Raw genomic sequence first — 17654 nt, forward strand, 5'->3', positions numbered from 1 at the left:
GTGATCAAAGATCACGGGCGTTCAGCTTAAGCTTGTGCGCTTGGCCTTTATGCACTGAAATTCCTCCTGATTCCCTGAATGGTTTAATGATATTATGCACTGTAGAGGAAGAAATATGCAAATCCCTTCTAATCTTTCTTTGAGGTTCATTGTTTTTAAACATTTCAATAGTTTTTTCACACATTTGTTGACAAACTGGAGATCCTCTGATCATCTTTGCTCATCAAAGACTCTGCCTTTCCTGGATGCTGCTTCTGTACCAAACCATGATTACAATCACCTGTTGACATCACCTGTTTGGATTCATGTCATTATTTCATTTTTCACCTCATTACTAGCCCTAAATTGCCCCCGTCCCAACTTTATGGAATCTGTTGCAGACCTGAAATGCAGGAATGGAGGTATATTAACAAATGAAATTAATTTGACCAGACAAAACAAGAAATATCTTGGGTTCAAACTGTCTGCAATCAAATAAAAGTCAAAGTAAATGTAAGGAACACTGCATTTTTATTTTATTTACTTTTTTAATACTGTCCCAACTTTTTCTGATTTGGGGTTGTAGCTAACATGAGTCATTCAGTAATTCGATTTCTCACTGTAAGGACCTGCTTTTTAGTTTCAAATTAAAGTGGAATTACTGCTTTTTAAATGGACAAATATTCATTTATATGTGACAGTCTGCTGTAACAGGATACCCAGTAAAATACAGTGGCATTTCCAATGTAAATATTTAACTATATTTCTATACATTCTTGAATTACTCACTAGGGGGGATGTGTAGATCCGTATATTGTTACTATTTCTGACTTAATCTGTTTAAATTGTACATAAAGGAAAATTTTACCAGAGGAAAAGCGTGGGAAATTTTGCCATCCGGAGGCAGTTTGGCTCCAAATCCATAGGCAGGGAAGTGCTTGTCACTGTCGTAGTCCTGTATAATCTCTCCTACTGCCTTCAGTGCCATGGCATAGGTGTTCATCTGATATGGGCTCATGTAGTGCAGGGAGGTTGGCTGAGCAGGGTTTCCTAGAATTAGAGAGGAAACACATTTTCAATTAACTATTTAGCAGATGCTCTTATCCAGAGTGACTTGCACAAATTCAATAATTTACAGTCAGGTCAGATTGTATTGTGTAAAATAGTAGTGACAAAAAGAAGTATACGTAGTCTCTATTGTAAAATTACTTATACTTTCAATTACAAAAAAAATACAATTTATAATTTTCCACCGAAGAATGGATACAAGCTAGCTATGGTAACACACGAATACAATTGTCAACATAGGTTACTCACTTTCTTTTTATTTTATTTTATATATTTTATTTATGCATTTTCTCCCCTTTTTCTCCCTGTTTAGCACGTCCAATTGCCCGATTGCGTCACGCTTCCTCTCCAATGCCGATCCCTGCTCTGATTGAGGAGAACGAAGCTAACCCACGCCCCCTCCGACACGAGGGCAGCAGCCATATGCATCTTATCACCTACACTTTGAAGAGTGCAGTGCAGCTCAGCGTTGTGTACGGAGAGGACACACCCTAAGAGCACTCTTTTCTCATCTCTGTGCTGGCGCCATCAATCAGCCAGCAGAGGTCGTAATTGCACCAGTCATGGGAGAGAGACCCAATGCGGCTTAGTCCCGCCCATATCTGAACAACAGGCCAATCGTTGTTCATGTGGCCGCTCAGCCTTAGCATAGCCTTAGCCAAACGCATATCCAATCAAGTGCCGAGTTGTTCAGTCATTTTATTAGTAGTAGTAGTAGTAGTAGTATTGTCTGCAAGTCGATTCATATGGAAACCATATGGGTATTATTTTTCCAGAACATTCTGTCTTAATGGCTAGTTTTTACTTTTTTTATTGTATTTATACAACTTATTGCTGGCTATCATTTTATTTCTTAGATTTTTTTATATTTTAAGTAAGAACTTGCTGATGGCACTCACTTACCATTTGATGCTGTGAAATCTATGGCCACTGTGAAGTTGAGTTGTGTCCTGTGGGGTCAACCATAGTACACACAGAAACAAATGCAATCTTTAAAACAAAAGCACTGGCCAATTTGGACTTTTTAGATCATGAGTCTAAAAATAAAAATATTTATGCATTTGTATTATTGCTATTTAGCTATCAGACTAATATTAGATCTGAGAAGTCTCAGAACTGCATTCTGGCTGAAAGAATTTTGTTAGTTATCACAGCAGTGCAGTCTAGGAGCTACTTGACATACATCTACCACAATGTGCAATTAACTCCAAGAGGACTCTATCTAGGACACAAAACAGGAAACACTGAAGACACTGTAACTTCAATATGATCTTAAATGAAAGTCATTAGTTATGTGTGTAGTCTTTGCAGTATAGGTAGTTTTATTTAGGTACAGATCATACAGATTTAAACTGTAGATATTAGTTGTACTGAACATTTGCCACATTTATGGCTCATAGAATAAATGCTAATGCATTACTTGTATAAAGGCAAAGGCTTTGAAAATAAAGCCTAAATCTTTCTGGGGTAATGTACATGACTTCACAAATTGATAAAAGTGTCAGCATTGTTAATGTAGCTGTTCAGATACCTTGATAGCAGGAACCCTACCTGTAATCTCAATAAAACCTGACATATGCAAAACAAGGGATCAAGGTAATTGCTACAGTAATTTTTAAACTTTGTTTTGACTACATCTAGTGTTACTGACATTACAGGATTCTGTTATATTCTTGTTATCAAGTTATCAAAATGGCTACATTAACAATGCTAATACTTTGACTTAACGTCTATGTATATATGTCTGTCTATTCCTTTTTTTCAAAGACCTGAAGAAGACCTGAAATTGCATAGCTAGCTTACTGTGCAGGTAATAATAAGACAGTGTATAGGAATTATTCTGAATATACTTTGGTAAATGGACATTCTGTGTTGTCCTCTTCACTCATCCACAACCTTTTTATTGTATTAAGGTAAAACACTGCCACTATTTCATTTAGGGTGTATTTTTATTTACACGTCCCTATTTTTGAACCAGGGCACTCTAATGAATGTAACATGAATTTAGCAGTGTTGGAGTAAACTTCAAGCAAATTTAATTTGCTTTAAACAGATTTGAATTTATAGTGTCCAAATATTATTTAGGGAAACTGTAAAAATAAAGTCAAGTTTTGCTCATATGCCAACTAGAGAGGCAAAGCAAGACCCCCATGTGTAATCACATTCCTAAAACAAGTATAGATCTCCTAGTTGGCTACAAAAGCATTTGAAAGCTGGGATATTTATCAAAGGAGGTGTTACTAAGTACTACTTGGTAGGGTCTCCTCTCTTTGGCACTTTTTTATTGTATTAATTGTAAAGTAACTGCCTGTACAATAGCAGCTTGTGTTCACTTCTTTTGACCTAAACATGACCTTTATTCCATGAAATGATAGATTAATTTAATATTTAACACAATTCATAAGGATTTGTTAGGGTTTATTTTATTTATTTCATTACATGTAATTGTGTACATAAATTACTAAAGTGTAATTGAAATGTAACCAATGCTTGACACCCCCGCTGAGATTTAGCCGACTGAAGGGTTTGGATCTAAACGACATGCTAAACGACAAACCTGTATCTGTATTTGGCAGCTGAAATGTTACTTTCTACAGTAAACAAAAGCTCTGGGCACCGCTTCAATAGCCAAAAAATAAATAAATAAAAAGCAAAGCGCTATACAAATATTGTTTCATTTCACTTGGCTGTTATCTAACTGAAAATATATAACTGTAGGTGCAAGTAAGTGCAGTTTTTCAGCACAAATAAAATTAGCAGCACTTAATTGGTTTTTAAGTAGGAATCTGAGGCAGAACAGAAGAAAATCTGTAACAGTATGATTATTCAGCTTACCCTCCTCTGATGTAGTCCACAAATGTGTACTCAGATTCAACCTTAAAGGACAGTAATGTCACCTTTAGAGAAAAACAAAATGATTAGGCAACTCACTCACACATGTCATTAAAAGCTAATGTTTACAGGTGACAGATTGAAGGAAAACTTTAATAATAATAAATGAATGGAAAAACGTGAGTGTAAATGCTACATGTGTAATGCATGGTTCAGGTCTACTTGTCTGCTTAGAAGGAAGTATCACTGCATGTAATTCTGACAGATCATCTCATCAATATGAGGGTATTTTAGTTTAGGATAATCCCCAATAACTGTATGGTTTCATTTGTAAATTTAACAAAAGAAAGATAAATCGCATCCTATGACCTTTACCCTCACTAATCTAAACTATATTCTATAGATTGAAATCTATGAAAGATTTTGGATCAACATTTTAGCCAACATTTAGTCATCAAAACACCAAGTCAGGGAATATGTTTTGGAGTAAAATCTGCAAGGGGACAATGGTTAAACACCAAGACATTTTCTATCTCTGTTTAAAGACCTGTAATAATTACAACATTGCACCACAGTCTTGATTTTAGCCAACTCTGCATATTGAACCTTATCATTAAAGTCAAATAAAGTGTAACAACAAGACTACACCCAAAGAACTAGAGAAAGTCTATCTCTACAAAAAATAAGGTTTCATAGTTGCCAAACTGAACCTTATTAAAATGTGTGACAGGATTTTAAACAGGCACCTCATGCTAAAAGGGTATCCCAAGATTTTGTGGCACAATTAATTATAAAGTCTAGGGATACAATTAATTTTTACATGGGTGATTCACCGATCAGCTATAACATTAAAACCAGCTCCTTGTTTCTACACTCACTGTTCATTTTATCAGCTCCACTTACCATATAGAATCACTTTATAGTTCTACAATTACTGACTGTAGTCCATCTGTTTCTCTACATACTTTTTAACCTGCTTTTACTCTGTTCTTCAATAGTCAGGCCCCCCACAGGACCACCACAGAGCAGGTATTATTTAGGTGGTGGATGATTCTCAGCACTGCAGTTACAATGACATGGTGGTGGTGTGTTAGTGTGTGTTGTGCTGGTATGTGTGGATCAGACACAGCAGTGCTGCTGGAGCTTTTAAATACCATGTCTACTCACTGTCCACTCTATTAGACACTCCTACCTAGTTGGTCCACCTTGTAGATGTAAAGTCAGAGACGATCGCTCATCTATTGATGCTGTTTGAGTTGGTCATCTTCTAGACCTTCATCAGTGATCACAGGATGCTGTTGGCTGGATATTTTTGGTTGGTGGACTATTCTCAGTCCAGCAGTGACAGTGAGGTGTTTAAAAACTCCAGCAGCATTGCTGTGTCTGATCCACTCATACCAGCACAACACACACTAACACACCACCATCATGTCAGTGTCACTGCAGTGCTGAGAATGATCCACCATCCAAATAATACCTACTCTGTAGTGGTCCTGGGAGAGTCCTGACCATTGAAGAACAGCATGAAAAGGGGGCTAACAAAGCATGCAGAGAAACAGATGGACTACAGTCAGTAATTGTAGAACTACAAAGTGCGTCTATATGGTGAGCGGAGCTGATAAAATGGACAGTGAGTGTAGAAACAAGGAGGTGGTTTTAAGTTATGGCTGATCGGTGTAGGTGTTGTATAAATATTTTTATTAAGTACAAAAATCAGGTAAAAATGTATTTTGTGTCTTGACTTTTAATTCTTGTGTTGTACTGCATTTTCTATTTAAATCTTAAACTCTTAAGTCTAATAAATAGACAAAAATTGAGTAAATAAAGGGGGGGAAATACTTTTTCAAAGCACTGAAGGCTGTCAGAAAAGGGCAATTTGTTTTTTGTTTTTTTACATTGGATCATATCTTCTGTAACTGAATGAGTTGAACCTGGTACATTACTGTGGCAGTATTTAAGTATAATACTGGAAAGGTAGTCTAGTAATTAACTAGTTTTTGACTGTAAAAGGAGCTACAATGAGTTTAAACAGGTACTTACTGTGCCAGAGTTTATATATTTCTTCTTCTTTCCTTTCTTTTTAGGATTCAAAACCTATACAAGTGAATATTTAAAGATTATACAATCCATAAACAAAATGATATTTTAAAATCAGTTATTTAGACAATAATGCACATTATTAATAATGCTCATTATGTGTGGTGGGTGATAGCCAAGTCTTACCTCGTACACATTAAACTGGCTCTGACCGCGAGACAGCTCTCTGTAACTGGTGGTAAACTCTCCAATAAAGTCATGACTGAAGGAGAAAGAAAAACAGAGGGGTTTTCTCTGTTATACCAGGAGACAATCCGTCTGTATGAACAGTCTAGAGCTCTTCAAACTTTCATTACTTTACTGACATTCTTTCAGAATTGAAAAATGACGTTCCTATTCATCCTCTGTGATGGAAGGAAGTGGCAGGAGGTGTCTTAGAAAGAAGGCTAAGGTTGGAATTACACTGACTGAATGATTACAGCGCAGCATTATAGTACCATAATGAGTGTACTGTACGGTTAATTGTTTACCTGTAGTCTTAGCACACAGTTTCAAGAAATAGTATATATATTTTTTAATATTTTGTTTATGCATTTTCTCCCTGTTCTCTCCTGACTTTTTAGCACGTCCAATTGCCCGATTGCGTCACGCTTCCTCTCCACTAATGCTGACCCCCGCTCTGAATTGAGAAGAACAAAGCTAACCCACGCCTCCTCCGACACGTGGGCAGCAGCCGTTTGCATTTTGTCACCCACGCTGGGCAAGTGTATATTTTCGGATCAGCCTTGTGTACGGAGAGACACCCTGATCCACACTCTTTCCCCACCTCTGTGCAGGCACCATCAATCAGCCAGCAGAGGTCATAGTGCATCAGGCAGGAAACACCCTGGACAAGTCACTAGTGCATCACAGGGCAGACACACACACACATACACATTGACACACACCTAAAGCATAATGCATGACTTCGGACTTTCCCCATGTGGACATTTCAAGAACAAGCTAATTTCACACAGAAAAGACCCTGGCTACCCCACTGTGGAGTCAAATCCAGGCACTTTTTAAGCTTCTTGTGCAATTTTAGGCAGACCTTTATTATTATAGCTTTCTAACATCTAAACCCAATTGATACTTCAGAGTCCACAGTACAAAAGCAGTATTCTTTATACTTTATATTCTTAGGGCGGCACGGTCACCTCACAGCAAGAAGGTCCTGGGTTTGACCCCCAGGTGGGGTGGTATGGGTCCTTTATGTGTGGAGTTTCCATGTCTGTGTGGGTTTCCTCCAGGAGCTTCGGTTTCCTCCCACAGTCCAAAGACGTACAAGTGAGGTGAATTGGAGATGCAAAATTGTCCCTGACTGTGTTTGACATTAAACTTGTGAACTAATGAATCTTGTGTAAGGAGTAACTACCTGTCCTGTCATGAATGTAACCAAATATTGTAAAACATGATCCTAATTAATAAACAAAAATACCATTCTTAGGCCTGTGGGCAGCTTCAGCAATGGAAAACAAAGATTTAGTATATGTGACAAATCTGCCAAAATACTACGCTTTGCTAACATTTATCTTGTAAAACCTGCTTAATAGTCAGTTACACCTGACTGATTTAGGACATGATTCGTGTAAATTACAGTGAATTGCGGATTTTGCGGCTGATGCAAATTACATGCAATTAGAATGCAACTGTGGCACACGGATCAATGAAAATGAAAATTTATGTTGCTTCTGTAAGAAAGTACTTTTTATGTGATTCTAGATGCACAAATCCATTCCAAATAAGTCATTTCTTTGTACTTTTGTCATTTACACAGATTCAAAAGTGTTAATACATCACAGATTCTTTTCCCATAGTTTTCAGGTATGGGCTTTGTAATAACAAACACTTGAAATAAAGTGATGTCTAATTGAGAGCTTGGGTGTCGCAGCGGTCAGTACATAAGACCACCACTGCCATCCATCAATTCTTTAGTTTGAGTCTGAGACCTCAAAAGACCCAGTTGGGTGTGTCTTAAGGAGAGAAGGCCTTGTGGGTTTTCACCTTATTGGTACATCGTCTCCTACTGTTTGGTCTAGGCACAGACACAAATGGCATGTCGAAGTAACATGGTCCTCTTTGCTGAGGCTCTATGTATGAATCTGCTGCCGGCCAGTGTAAAGATGTGGCCACCAGCTTTATGTTGCCAAAGTGTGGAGTGACATTGAAAATATCCAAATTGGGTGCAAAGAGTCCCCTGCCAAACAAAGATTTAATCAATTAAATTATTTCCAAGAGTGTGTAAGTGTGCATGGGTGTGTATGTGTGGGAGTTAGTGCGCACTGAAGCAAGAAGTCACCAGAGAATGAGTAAACAAGGTCAAGGTAATTGGAAAAGAACGGGAACCATGTTGCTTCACACTCATTGGTCCCTGTCTTTCATCCATGACACACACCTTCTGCCATACTTCACTGTCAATGCTAACCTGAGCCTAATCCTAATTCTTCTGCCCTCCTCCTTGTAGGTTAGACAGACACAGGGCATAAGCAGTCTGCTTTATCGAGTACTGATATCCTCATGCTGGCATCGCCCAGACTGTAAAATGAAATGTGAGAAGTAGTTATATCTGGTAAAGACTAAATTTACCTTCCATCTCGATCCCAGTCGTAGACGTCTACTTTAACAGTTCTGTGAAAGAGTGGGAGACAAATTTATGGATATAGAAGAAAAAAATAAAATACAAAACAAAAAAAAGAGAACAGATTGCAACCACAAAACTGAAAACGCTGAAAGCAACACACTGTTCTTTCAACTGCTTTTTAAGACCTGCTGTAATATAAACAGGCAAACAAAGGGTCCAACTGTCCAACTGTCAGAATTTTGTGTTTAATATTCAATCTGGCTGCAATGTGTGGTGAGCAAATACCCAATTACAAAGAAGAGCAGAGAAATCACTGGAGTGCAATTATAGACACTCAAACCGGATGTCTTCTTATTATCTGGATATTATCCTCAAAACCTTATTCTTATTCAGCAGTCACAGTCTGCCCCAACTGAGTACCTTTCAAGGCTGTCCTTTAAATCTGGCAAAGTTTCGTTTTGCATTTGAAACAGGACAAACATCAACAGCTCAAGAATGTGAAAATGTAATAACCTTTTTGCATATTTTTTGGAATAATTAAAAAAAATTTCTGTGACAAATATATCAGCATGTACATTTATACAGTCAGCTCCAGAATTACTGGCACCCCTGAAAAAGTAAAAATAAAAATACTGTATGTTCGAGCTGTTTAATAATATCACTGCATATATAAGAGAAATCTAATCTTTAAGTCTGTCCACTAGTAAAATTGCTTTTATTTTGCAGCCGTTCTCAATTTTTAATATTATTATGCTAATGCTAATACAATGTTATTATTGTTTAATACACTGTTATTACAAATCATATAACCAACATAACCATTTGAGCTGAATACAGTTCAACAAAGTTGAAAATCTACATGGATTTTAGAATTTCATATTGTGTTGCTTTGTTTATAAGGTTTATAAAGTAAACAACAGTTGCTAACAATAATTAAGCTATTGAGTATTTGCTTGTCTGCCTTCACACGCATGACATCCCATTCTTAATCCATAGGGTTTATTATGATGTCGGCCCACCCTTTGCAGCTATAACAGCTTCAACTCTTCTGGGAAGGTTTTCCACAAGGTTTAGGAGTGTGTTCCAGAAGCGCATTTGTGAGGTCAGACTGATGCTGAATATTTAGTAGTGAGGAAATTTCAACACGGGACTTGCACAGGTGGCATCCTATCACGGTACCACGCTGGAATTTACTGAGCTCCTGAGAGCAACCCATTCTTTCACAAATGTTTGTAGAAGCAGTCTGCATGCCTAGGTGCTTGGGTTTTATACACCTGTGGCCATGGAAGTGATTGGAACACCTGAATTCAATGATTTGGATGGGTTAGTGAATACCTTTGGCAATATAGTGTAAGTGCATCAATGGAAAGGCTGAAAATCAGACAAAAAAAATTATTATATATATTATATTTTTATACAATGTAATTTGCATGATTACTTCCTTTTTAGTAAAGCCAAACACTAGGAATGTCTGAAATGTATGTATTTTTTGAATATTACACTTTTCAATCAAATAGTTTTGCTAATATAATTTGTAATAAAAATACATTGTATTCACCAATTGACTTAGTCTGTGCATATGTTTATAGATATAGATATGGTACCTGGTAAACAGTTAATAAAATTTGTTATTTAGCATAGCTCACCTGTCATAGTCACCATTACACAGTGCACGTACAGGGATGGTAAAGGGCTGCCACACTGGGTTTAATGTGTTCTTAACCACCTCTGTCTTATGGCAGATAGTAAACCTACATGCAACACAGACATAAATAACTAAATAACTGACATCTGAACTTATGTCAAGATAAATACTATCTTTATTTTTAGTTAGGGCTCTTCCGTTGCCCTTTTACTCACGTCCCATCCTCATTGCTGCGGTAGAACACCAAAAATGGATCAGACTTGCCGAAGAAGTCCTTTTTGTCCAGTTTATTGGCACACAGCTGCATAGTAGCAATATCCTAAAGGTACAAATAGAAAGACAGTGCTACTCAAAGGTGAAACAAAAAAATAAAACACTTTTTATATTCTCTTTACAGCAGAATACTAGTGAGATTACATCTCCAGTCAATTCATACCAAATAGAATAAAACTTTAATACAAATCCAATTTAAAAACATATTTGAGAAATGTTGTTCCACAGGGACAGAAGCCAATAGAAAATGCATATACATATAGACACAAGCTCACAAAACTGAGAAATATAACACCTCATCTACTTGTGTAAATATAACATAATGAGAATTTAGTCCTGTCAAAATCACAAGCACCTAAGCACTGCCAAAGAAAACAACGCATCCCATTTCTCCGTATTCTTTGTATTTACTTTGTGTGAGCTGCACTCCTTCCATCTTATGTTTATCACACATAATCTGGCTCATACAGCCTTCTTGTGACTGACTCTAAGCTTCTTAAGGTTATTAATAAGTAGATATGCATTTTATTTTGTTGTATTTATTAGGAATGGCCTGGTAAATAATGAATGCATTAATAAACAATGAAGAAAACAGCAGGCAGTCAATTTTTATGTAAAGCTTACTTGGCCATATACTGCTTGCTTAACCAGCTTCTTATTTATGACAGACCTGTTTTGTTGGTTCTTGGATTAGAGCTGATCATTAAGAGTAATATTTACTCAGCATAAGGTGACAATATGGGTTTTTTGTTGATCTTGGCAAAGAGACCACTGTAAATAGAGTTTAGAAACCAGCCCTATTTATATGAGTAGAGAGAGGTCACCAGCTGTGGTCAATTAAAATTACTAACAAGGAACCAGGAGGTAATTTACCATTTACAAAAAAAAGGTTATACTACTACTGCTACTACTAATAATAATAATACACACATCACAAATCCCAAGCCTCACATGGCATACTGTACATGCTCCCTACATGCATTCGTAAAAAAATTGACTTCAGCTGTAACTGCTTGTATATCCCTTGATAGAATTATTGCCAGTTATACAACAGGTAGTTCCGACCTTACAATCTGATTGGTTGAGAAGCGTTCTAAACGTGCTGATATTCGTGATAACAGCACGGCCTTTTCACACCACAATGGTATTACTCCGCTGACGCGTTGCCATTAACAACAAGCTTCATGCACATAAACGCGCACGCAGGCGACAGACTTTTTTTCCCGGTCGCGTTTTAAATCCGTTATCTGATACACAGTCATCTAGCGCACTGTGTAGGGAACATAACCAATTGTCTAAATCACTATCTAGTGCACTATGTAGGGAACATATATCCATGATCTGATACACAATCTAGTGCACTATGTAGGGAACATTAATGTGTTTGTAACGCAAACAGTTAGTTAAGCCAGTTAGCAGCTCCTAGTAGTTCTGTTTTCATCCATAGCCTTTGGTGTGTGCGAGAGGTTTTTTTATTTCTTTTTTTCCCTTCGGAGGTTCTTGCTTTCTTCTTGTTGTTGTTCTTACCTCCCTGAAATGAGTTTTTGCAACTTGGGATGTCTGCTTTGTAGTGTTAAACTTTATATTCGTTGTGGAACTACTTTTTGGTGGAAGGTATTGTCAATATTAAAGCATATTTAATATGAAATTCAGGGCTTCTTTGATTTATTTTCTTTCTTTATTTTGTAAAAACTGTTGTATAAAAGCAAAAGAACACGAGAGGGAGTGTGTTATCGCGAATAACATCACGGCTGTGATGATCTACGGCACTCACCGTGATGTTATTCGCGATAACACACTCCCTCTCGTGTTCTATTGCTTAATTATCTAACTATTACTAGTAAATGCACTCAAAAGATGCAGTCACCCGGAACCCAGTGACCCGGAATGTACTCAGTCAGCAGTTTCCTTTTAATAATAGATCTGATCCAAAGTCATAGTGAATTCACAATTAAGTAATACAAATGTTTTCCCCAGCATCTTAAAACAAAGATCAGATCCCTACCAAGATACTACCACAGAATTACCAGGCACACCAGAAAGCTCTGAAGGAACCACTCCAAACTAATATGTAGTCATTTTCTTACATGCACATTCCAGCATCTAATCTAGGATTCCAAAAACAAACAACTTTACTTGTCACAAGCAGTGCTCTACTAGTGCAGTGTTTCCCAACCGGTGGGTCATTTTCGGGGGGTCGCCACAGGTTTTTAATTTAAGTAATTAATTTAACAATCATTAAATTATAAAAAGTACTTCGTAATATGACATGTATGCTTACTTAATTACCGAACCTCTGGAAGTTGTGTAAGCGGAAGTTGTGTAGGCGCTGTGTAAACAGAAGTTGCGTTTGTTTGTTTGTTTTATTAGGATTTTAACGTCATGTTTTACACTTTTGGTTACATTCATGTCAGGAACGGTAGTTACTCATTACACAAGGTTCATCAGTTCACAAGGTTATATTGAACACAGTCATGGACAATTTAGTATCTCCAATTCACCTCACTTGCATGTCTTTGGATTGTGGGAGGAAACCGGAGCACCCGGAGGAAACCCACGCAGACACGAGGAGAACTTGCAAACTCCACACAGAAAGGACCTGAACCGCCTCACCTGGGAATCGAACACAGGACCTTCTTGCTGTGAGGTGACAGTGCTACCCACCGAGCAACCGTGCCACCCCAGAAGTTGTGTAAGCATGTTTTCCTGCGTGACTAGATGGGTAAATCAGATGACAATAATACATTTTGTTATTTTTTAAAGTTACTTTTAAAGTCGGAACAAACGATTGCTTGTAAATTTAAATTGCATACACTGTCGTGGAAATTAACACCAATGGAGAAAAAACGTAAATATTCAAAAGAATACCTACAATTTGGCTTTATAAGTTTGACCGGTAATGACAATGTTTAGTTTTTCTTTATATTTTGTTTATGCATTTTCTCCCCTTTTTAGCACGGCCAATTGCCCCATTGCGTCATGCTTCCTCTCCACCAATGCAAATCTCTAATCTAATTGAGGAGAACAAAGCTAACCCACACCCCCTCCGACACGTGGGCAGCATGCCGTATGCATCTTATCACCTGCACTTTGACGAGTGCAGTGCAGCCTAGCTGCGTGTACAGAGGGACACACCCTAAGAGCACTCTTTTCTCATCTCTGTGCAGGCGGCATCAATCAGCCAGCAGAGGTCGCAATTGCACCAGTCATGAGAGAGAGACCCTATCCGGCTTAGGCCCTCCCATATGAAAAACAGGCCAATAGTTGTTCATGTGGCCGCTCAGCTTCAGCCGTCAAGCCAGAGCTGAGATTCGATACGATGTATTCGAGATCCAAGCTCTGGTAATATTTGTTTTGAACAGTTAAATTAAAGAGTTGTGTTTTGAAAAATCTATTTTACTGTGTTTTTGTTTAGTTGTATGAGACCAAAGAAGGCTAAAGGACTCGCAGCCTACTTGGCCACTGAAAAAAAGGGGTAGAGACCCGGAAAAGGTTGGGAAACCGTGTACTAGTGATTTTAAAACCTGTAGGTCATTGCACCAGTGCTATCCAATCTCTCATGTTAATTCATAAAAAGCTCATAAATCAACATGTGCTGTGCATGCAGGCTAAGAAAGTGTCGATTTTGTACTCAGTCAGATTCATCAGAGCGACAGATTTCTCTCTCAGCAGCACTGAGGTGTGTGACAGCTCTCCAGCTTTAAACCTAATTTTAACATCAACCGCCAGCTGATAATGAAATAAATTTATTCAACCTTTTTAATCAACAGGGCTAATCAAGAATGAGTTCTTCGTCAGCCATCCCAGGAGGCCATTTCTGTTTTACCTGTCAGTCATGTGAATGTGATTTTACCTGGCAATCATAGGCATGTATTAGCTTATACACCGATCAGGCATAACATTATGACCACTTTCCTAATATTGTGTTGGTCCCCCTTTTGCTGTTCCACATGCAACAAACTGTGATGCACTGTGTATTCTGACACCTTTCTATCAGAACCAGCATTAACTGCTTCAGTAATTTGAGCTACAGTAGCTCGTCTGTTGGATCGGACCACACGGGCCAGATTTTGCTCCCCACGTGCATTGATGAGCCTTGGCCTCCCATGACTGTCGCTGGATTACCACTGTACCTTCCTTGTACCACTTTTGATAGATAATGACCACTGCAGACCGGAAACACCCCACAAGAGCTGCGGTTTTGGAGATGCTCTAACCCAGTCATCTAGCCATCACAATCAGGCCCTTGTCAAACTCGATCAAATCCTTACGCTTGCCCATTTTTTCTGCTTCTAACACATCAACTTTGAGGATAAAATGTTCACTTGCTGCCTAATATATCCCACCCACTAACAGGTGCCGTGATGAAGAGATAATCAGTGTTATTCACTTCACCTGTCAGTGGTCATAATGTTATGATAATAATGAGAGCAGTTAGTCCCGCTAAGATCAATAATACGCCCAAAGAAATGAAACTGAAAAGCTAAAGAAAGTAGAAAATAAAGCAATAATTTAGACTTTTTTGTATTATGCTTCATGCTGGAAAAAAGTAAATCATTTGTTGGCTTTTATTTATCATCCAAAACAGTGCTGCTTATTAGTTCATTGTTTTCTTCTTCTGCTAATTCTTCTGGCAGATTAGACCTATGACATGGACCAGTGTGGGAGATAGCATTCCAACCTCATCTAAAGGTAAACTGCAGCCAGCTTTCATTTTATGTTCTGGGTTTTTTTGGACTTTTGTCATTGTGACACCAGACATTTGTATGGTATAATCATGATCAGCTTAAAAACATCCAGTACACCCCAGGATGGTGCAGCACCAACTGCACCGCAAATGCACTAAGATTTATCAACTTCAATCTATGAATGCATTAAGTACAGTTAATAACTACAAACTATTTAGTTCTAGCAGTTCTGTCATACGGCTGCATGGTGGCTCGGTGGGTAGCACTGTCACCTAACAGCAAGAAGATCCTGGGTTCAATCCCCAGGTGGGGCGGTCCGGGTCCTTTCTGTGCGGAGTTTGGATGTTCTCCCTGTGTCTGGGTGGGTTTCCTCCAGGAGCTCTGGTTTCCTCCCACAGTCCAAAAACATGCAGCCAGGTTAATTGGAGAAACTGAATTGCCCTATAGGTGAATGGGTGTGTATGTGTGTCTGCCCTGTGTTTGAAAAGCTGGAATAGGCTCCAGCACCTCCCCACCTAGTTCACACTACACGACTTTTGCCCTGATTTTTGCTCTGCGACTGGTCGGCGCTATATTTGCCGGCTCGGGAGCAACTCGGCGTTCGCTCTGCGATCGAAACTCGGCTTTTGGTCGCTATGTGTGAACTACTCAACAACTCGATCCAAGCAACTCGCCGAGGCTTGGCGACCGAATCGAGATTTCTAGCATGTCAGATATCTGGATCTGAGTTGGCCGACTGGCAATGAGTGCTATGTCGAACAGCCAATGAGAACACAAGATACGGTGTGAGGGGAAACGCAGGGGAAATGTGTAAAAGGTGGTTCAGGGGCTTAATATAGTTTATATCAGAATACATCGGCACACACACAAGTTTTACAGTATTTCTGACCTTATCGTTCTCTACAAAACACCAACGCTGCATTGCAAAAAATAATTATTAACCTCCAACTCACTATAAAACAATCCAAGCAAAATACACTCAGATTCATTTATTTTTCCTCTTTGATTTTACGCTGCACATCAGCGCACAAACTTTGACTGCTCGCTACTTGTTGACATGCATTTTTGGACGTGGTATCATTAAACCTTTCGTCACATCTCGGGTTTGTTTTGTGACAGAACGTAGTTGAAAGACTCCCCATTACAAGAGATCCAGTTGTGTAGTGCGAACTGTACAGCGACCTGACGACTTGAAAAGTCATGTAGTGTGAACTTGGCATAAGCGGTTGAGACAGTGAATAAGGTGAGTGATGGCTTCTAATTATTTCAAGCATAAATAATAAAGAAAGTACATAATTCATGTTTTTAAAAGGAGAAACATAGTGCTGTGTGTTTTCCTAGGACTATGTTTATTTGATATATTCACATCTTTACATATTAGTTTGCTCTTCAGCTTGAACTGGTATCAGTTTTTACTAGATGCTTTCAAAACTTATTTATTTTTGAGTTTGCTGAACTGACCCTGCAGTTGCTGAGCTCCTCAGCAGTTAAGATAATGGTACCACATTTCTTTCCTGGAATCCCACTAAAAGAAACAAAGAGGGAGACAAAGAGAAAATAGAGCAATAAGAGAAAGTCATTTCAGGTACATATGACATACATTGACATACCACCTCCTTGTTTCTACACTCACTGTCCACTTTATCAGCTGTTTTATTAGTCAGGAATTACTGACTGTAGTCCATCTGTTTCTCCACATACCTTTTAGCCTGCTTTCACCCTGTTCTTCAATGGTCGGGACCCCCACAGGACCATCCCAGAGCAGGTATTATTTAGGTGCTGGATCATTCTTAGCACTGCAGTGACACTGACATGGTGGTGGTGTGTTAGCGTGTGTTGTGCTGGTATGAGTGGATCAGACACAGCAGCGCTGCTGGAATTTTTAAATACTGTGTCCACTCACTGTCAACTCTATTAGACACTCCTACCTAGTTGGTCCACCTTGTAGATGTAAAGTCAGAGACGATCGCTCATCAATTGCTGCCATTTGAGTTGGTCATCTTCTAGTGATCACAGGATCCTGCACATGGGGCGCTGTTGGCTGGATATTTTTGGTTGGTGGACTATTCTCAGTCCAGCAGTGACAGTGAGGTTATCCACTCATACCAGAACAACACACACTAACACACCGCCACCATGTCAGTGTCACTGCAGTGCTGAGAATCATCCACCACCCAAATAATACCTGCTCTGTGGGGGTCTTGGGGGGGTCCTGACCATTGAAGAACAGCATGAAAGGGGGCTAAAAAAGCATGCAGAGAAATAGATGGACTACAGTCAGTAATTGAAGAACTACAAAGTGCTTCTATATGGTAAGTGGAGCTGATAAAAAGTGTAGAAACAAGGAGGTGGTTTTAATGTTATGGCTGATCAGTACATTCTGTCATTAGGAATGTGAGTGTTTATAAGATGCAACCACACCCTCATTACTTGTAAAGGAGCGCATCTGTTGTTGATTTTCTTAGGTGTTTATGCTTTTGTTGTTTAAGCTAAGTGTGCACTGAAAGTAAAT

General features: G+C 38.6%; 1 protein-coding gene across 1 annotated transcript in view; it reads right to left on the minus strand.

Annotated features, from left to right (window-relative positions):
- LOC134316718 (copine-9-like) overlaps window positions 1-17654 on the minus strand; it is a 128240-nt gene that overhangs the window by 16613 nt on the left and 93973 nt on the right. Inside the window, exons 8-16 of the mRNA XM_062997148.1 lie at window positions 16604-16667; window positions 10397-10500; window positions 10183-10287; window positions 8542-8583; window positions 6103-6178; window positions 5920-5973; window positions 3883-3944; window positions 1951-1997; window positions 848-1029 (exon numbers count right to left, since the gene is read on the minus strand). Coding sequence (XP_062853218.1) covers window positions 848-1029; window positions 1951-1997; window positions 3883-3944; window positions 5920-5973; window positions 6103-6178; window positions 8542-8583; window positions 10183-10287; window positions 10397-10500; window positions 16604-16667 — 736 coding nt within the window. The remainder of the gene's footprint in view (window positions 1-847; window positions 1030-1950; window positions 1998-3882; window positions 3945-5919; window positions 5974-6102; window positions 6179-8541; window positions 8584-10182; window positions 10288-10396; window positions 10501-16603; window positions 16668-17654) is intronic.

The sequence above is a fragment of the Trichomycterus rosablanca genome, chromosome 6 (assembly GCF_030014385.1).
Source record: "Trichomycterus rosablanca isolate fTriRos1 chromosome 6, fTriRos1.hap1, whole genome shotgun sequence".
Taxonomy (NCBI): domain Eukaryota; kingdom Metazoa; phylum Chordata; class Actinopteri; order Siluriformes; family Trichomycteridae; genus Trichomycterus; species Trichomycterus rosablanca.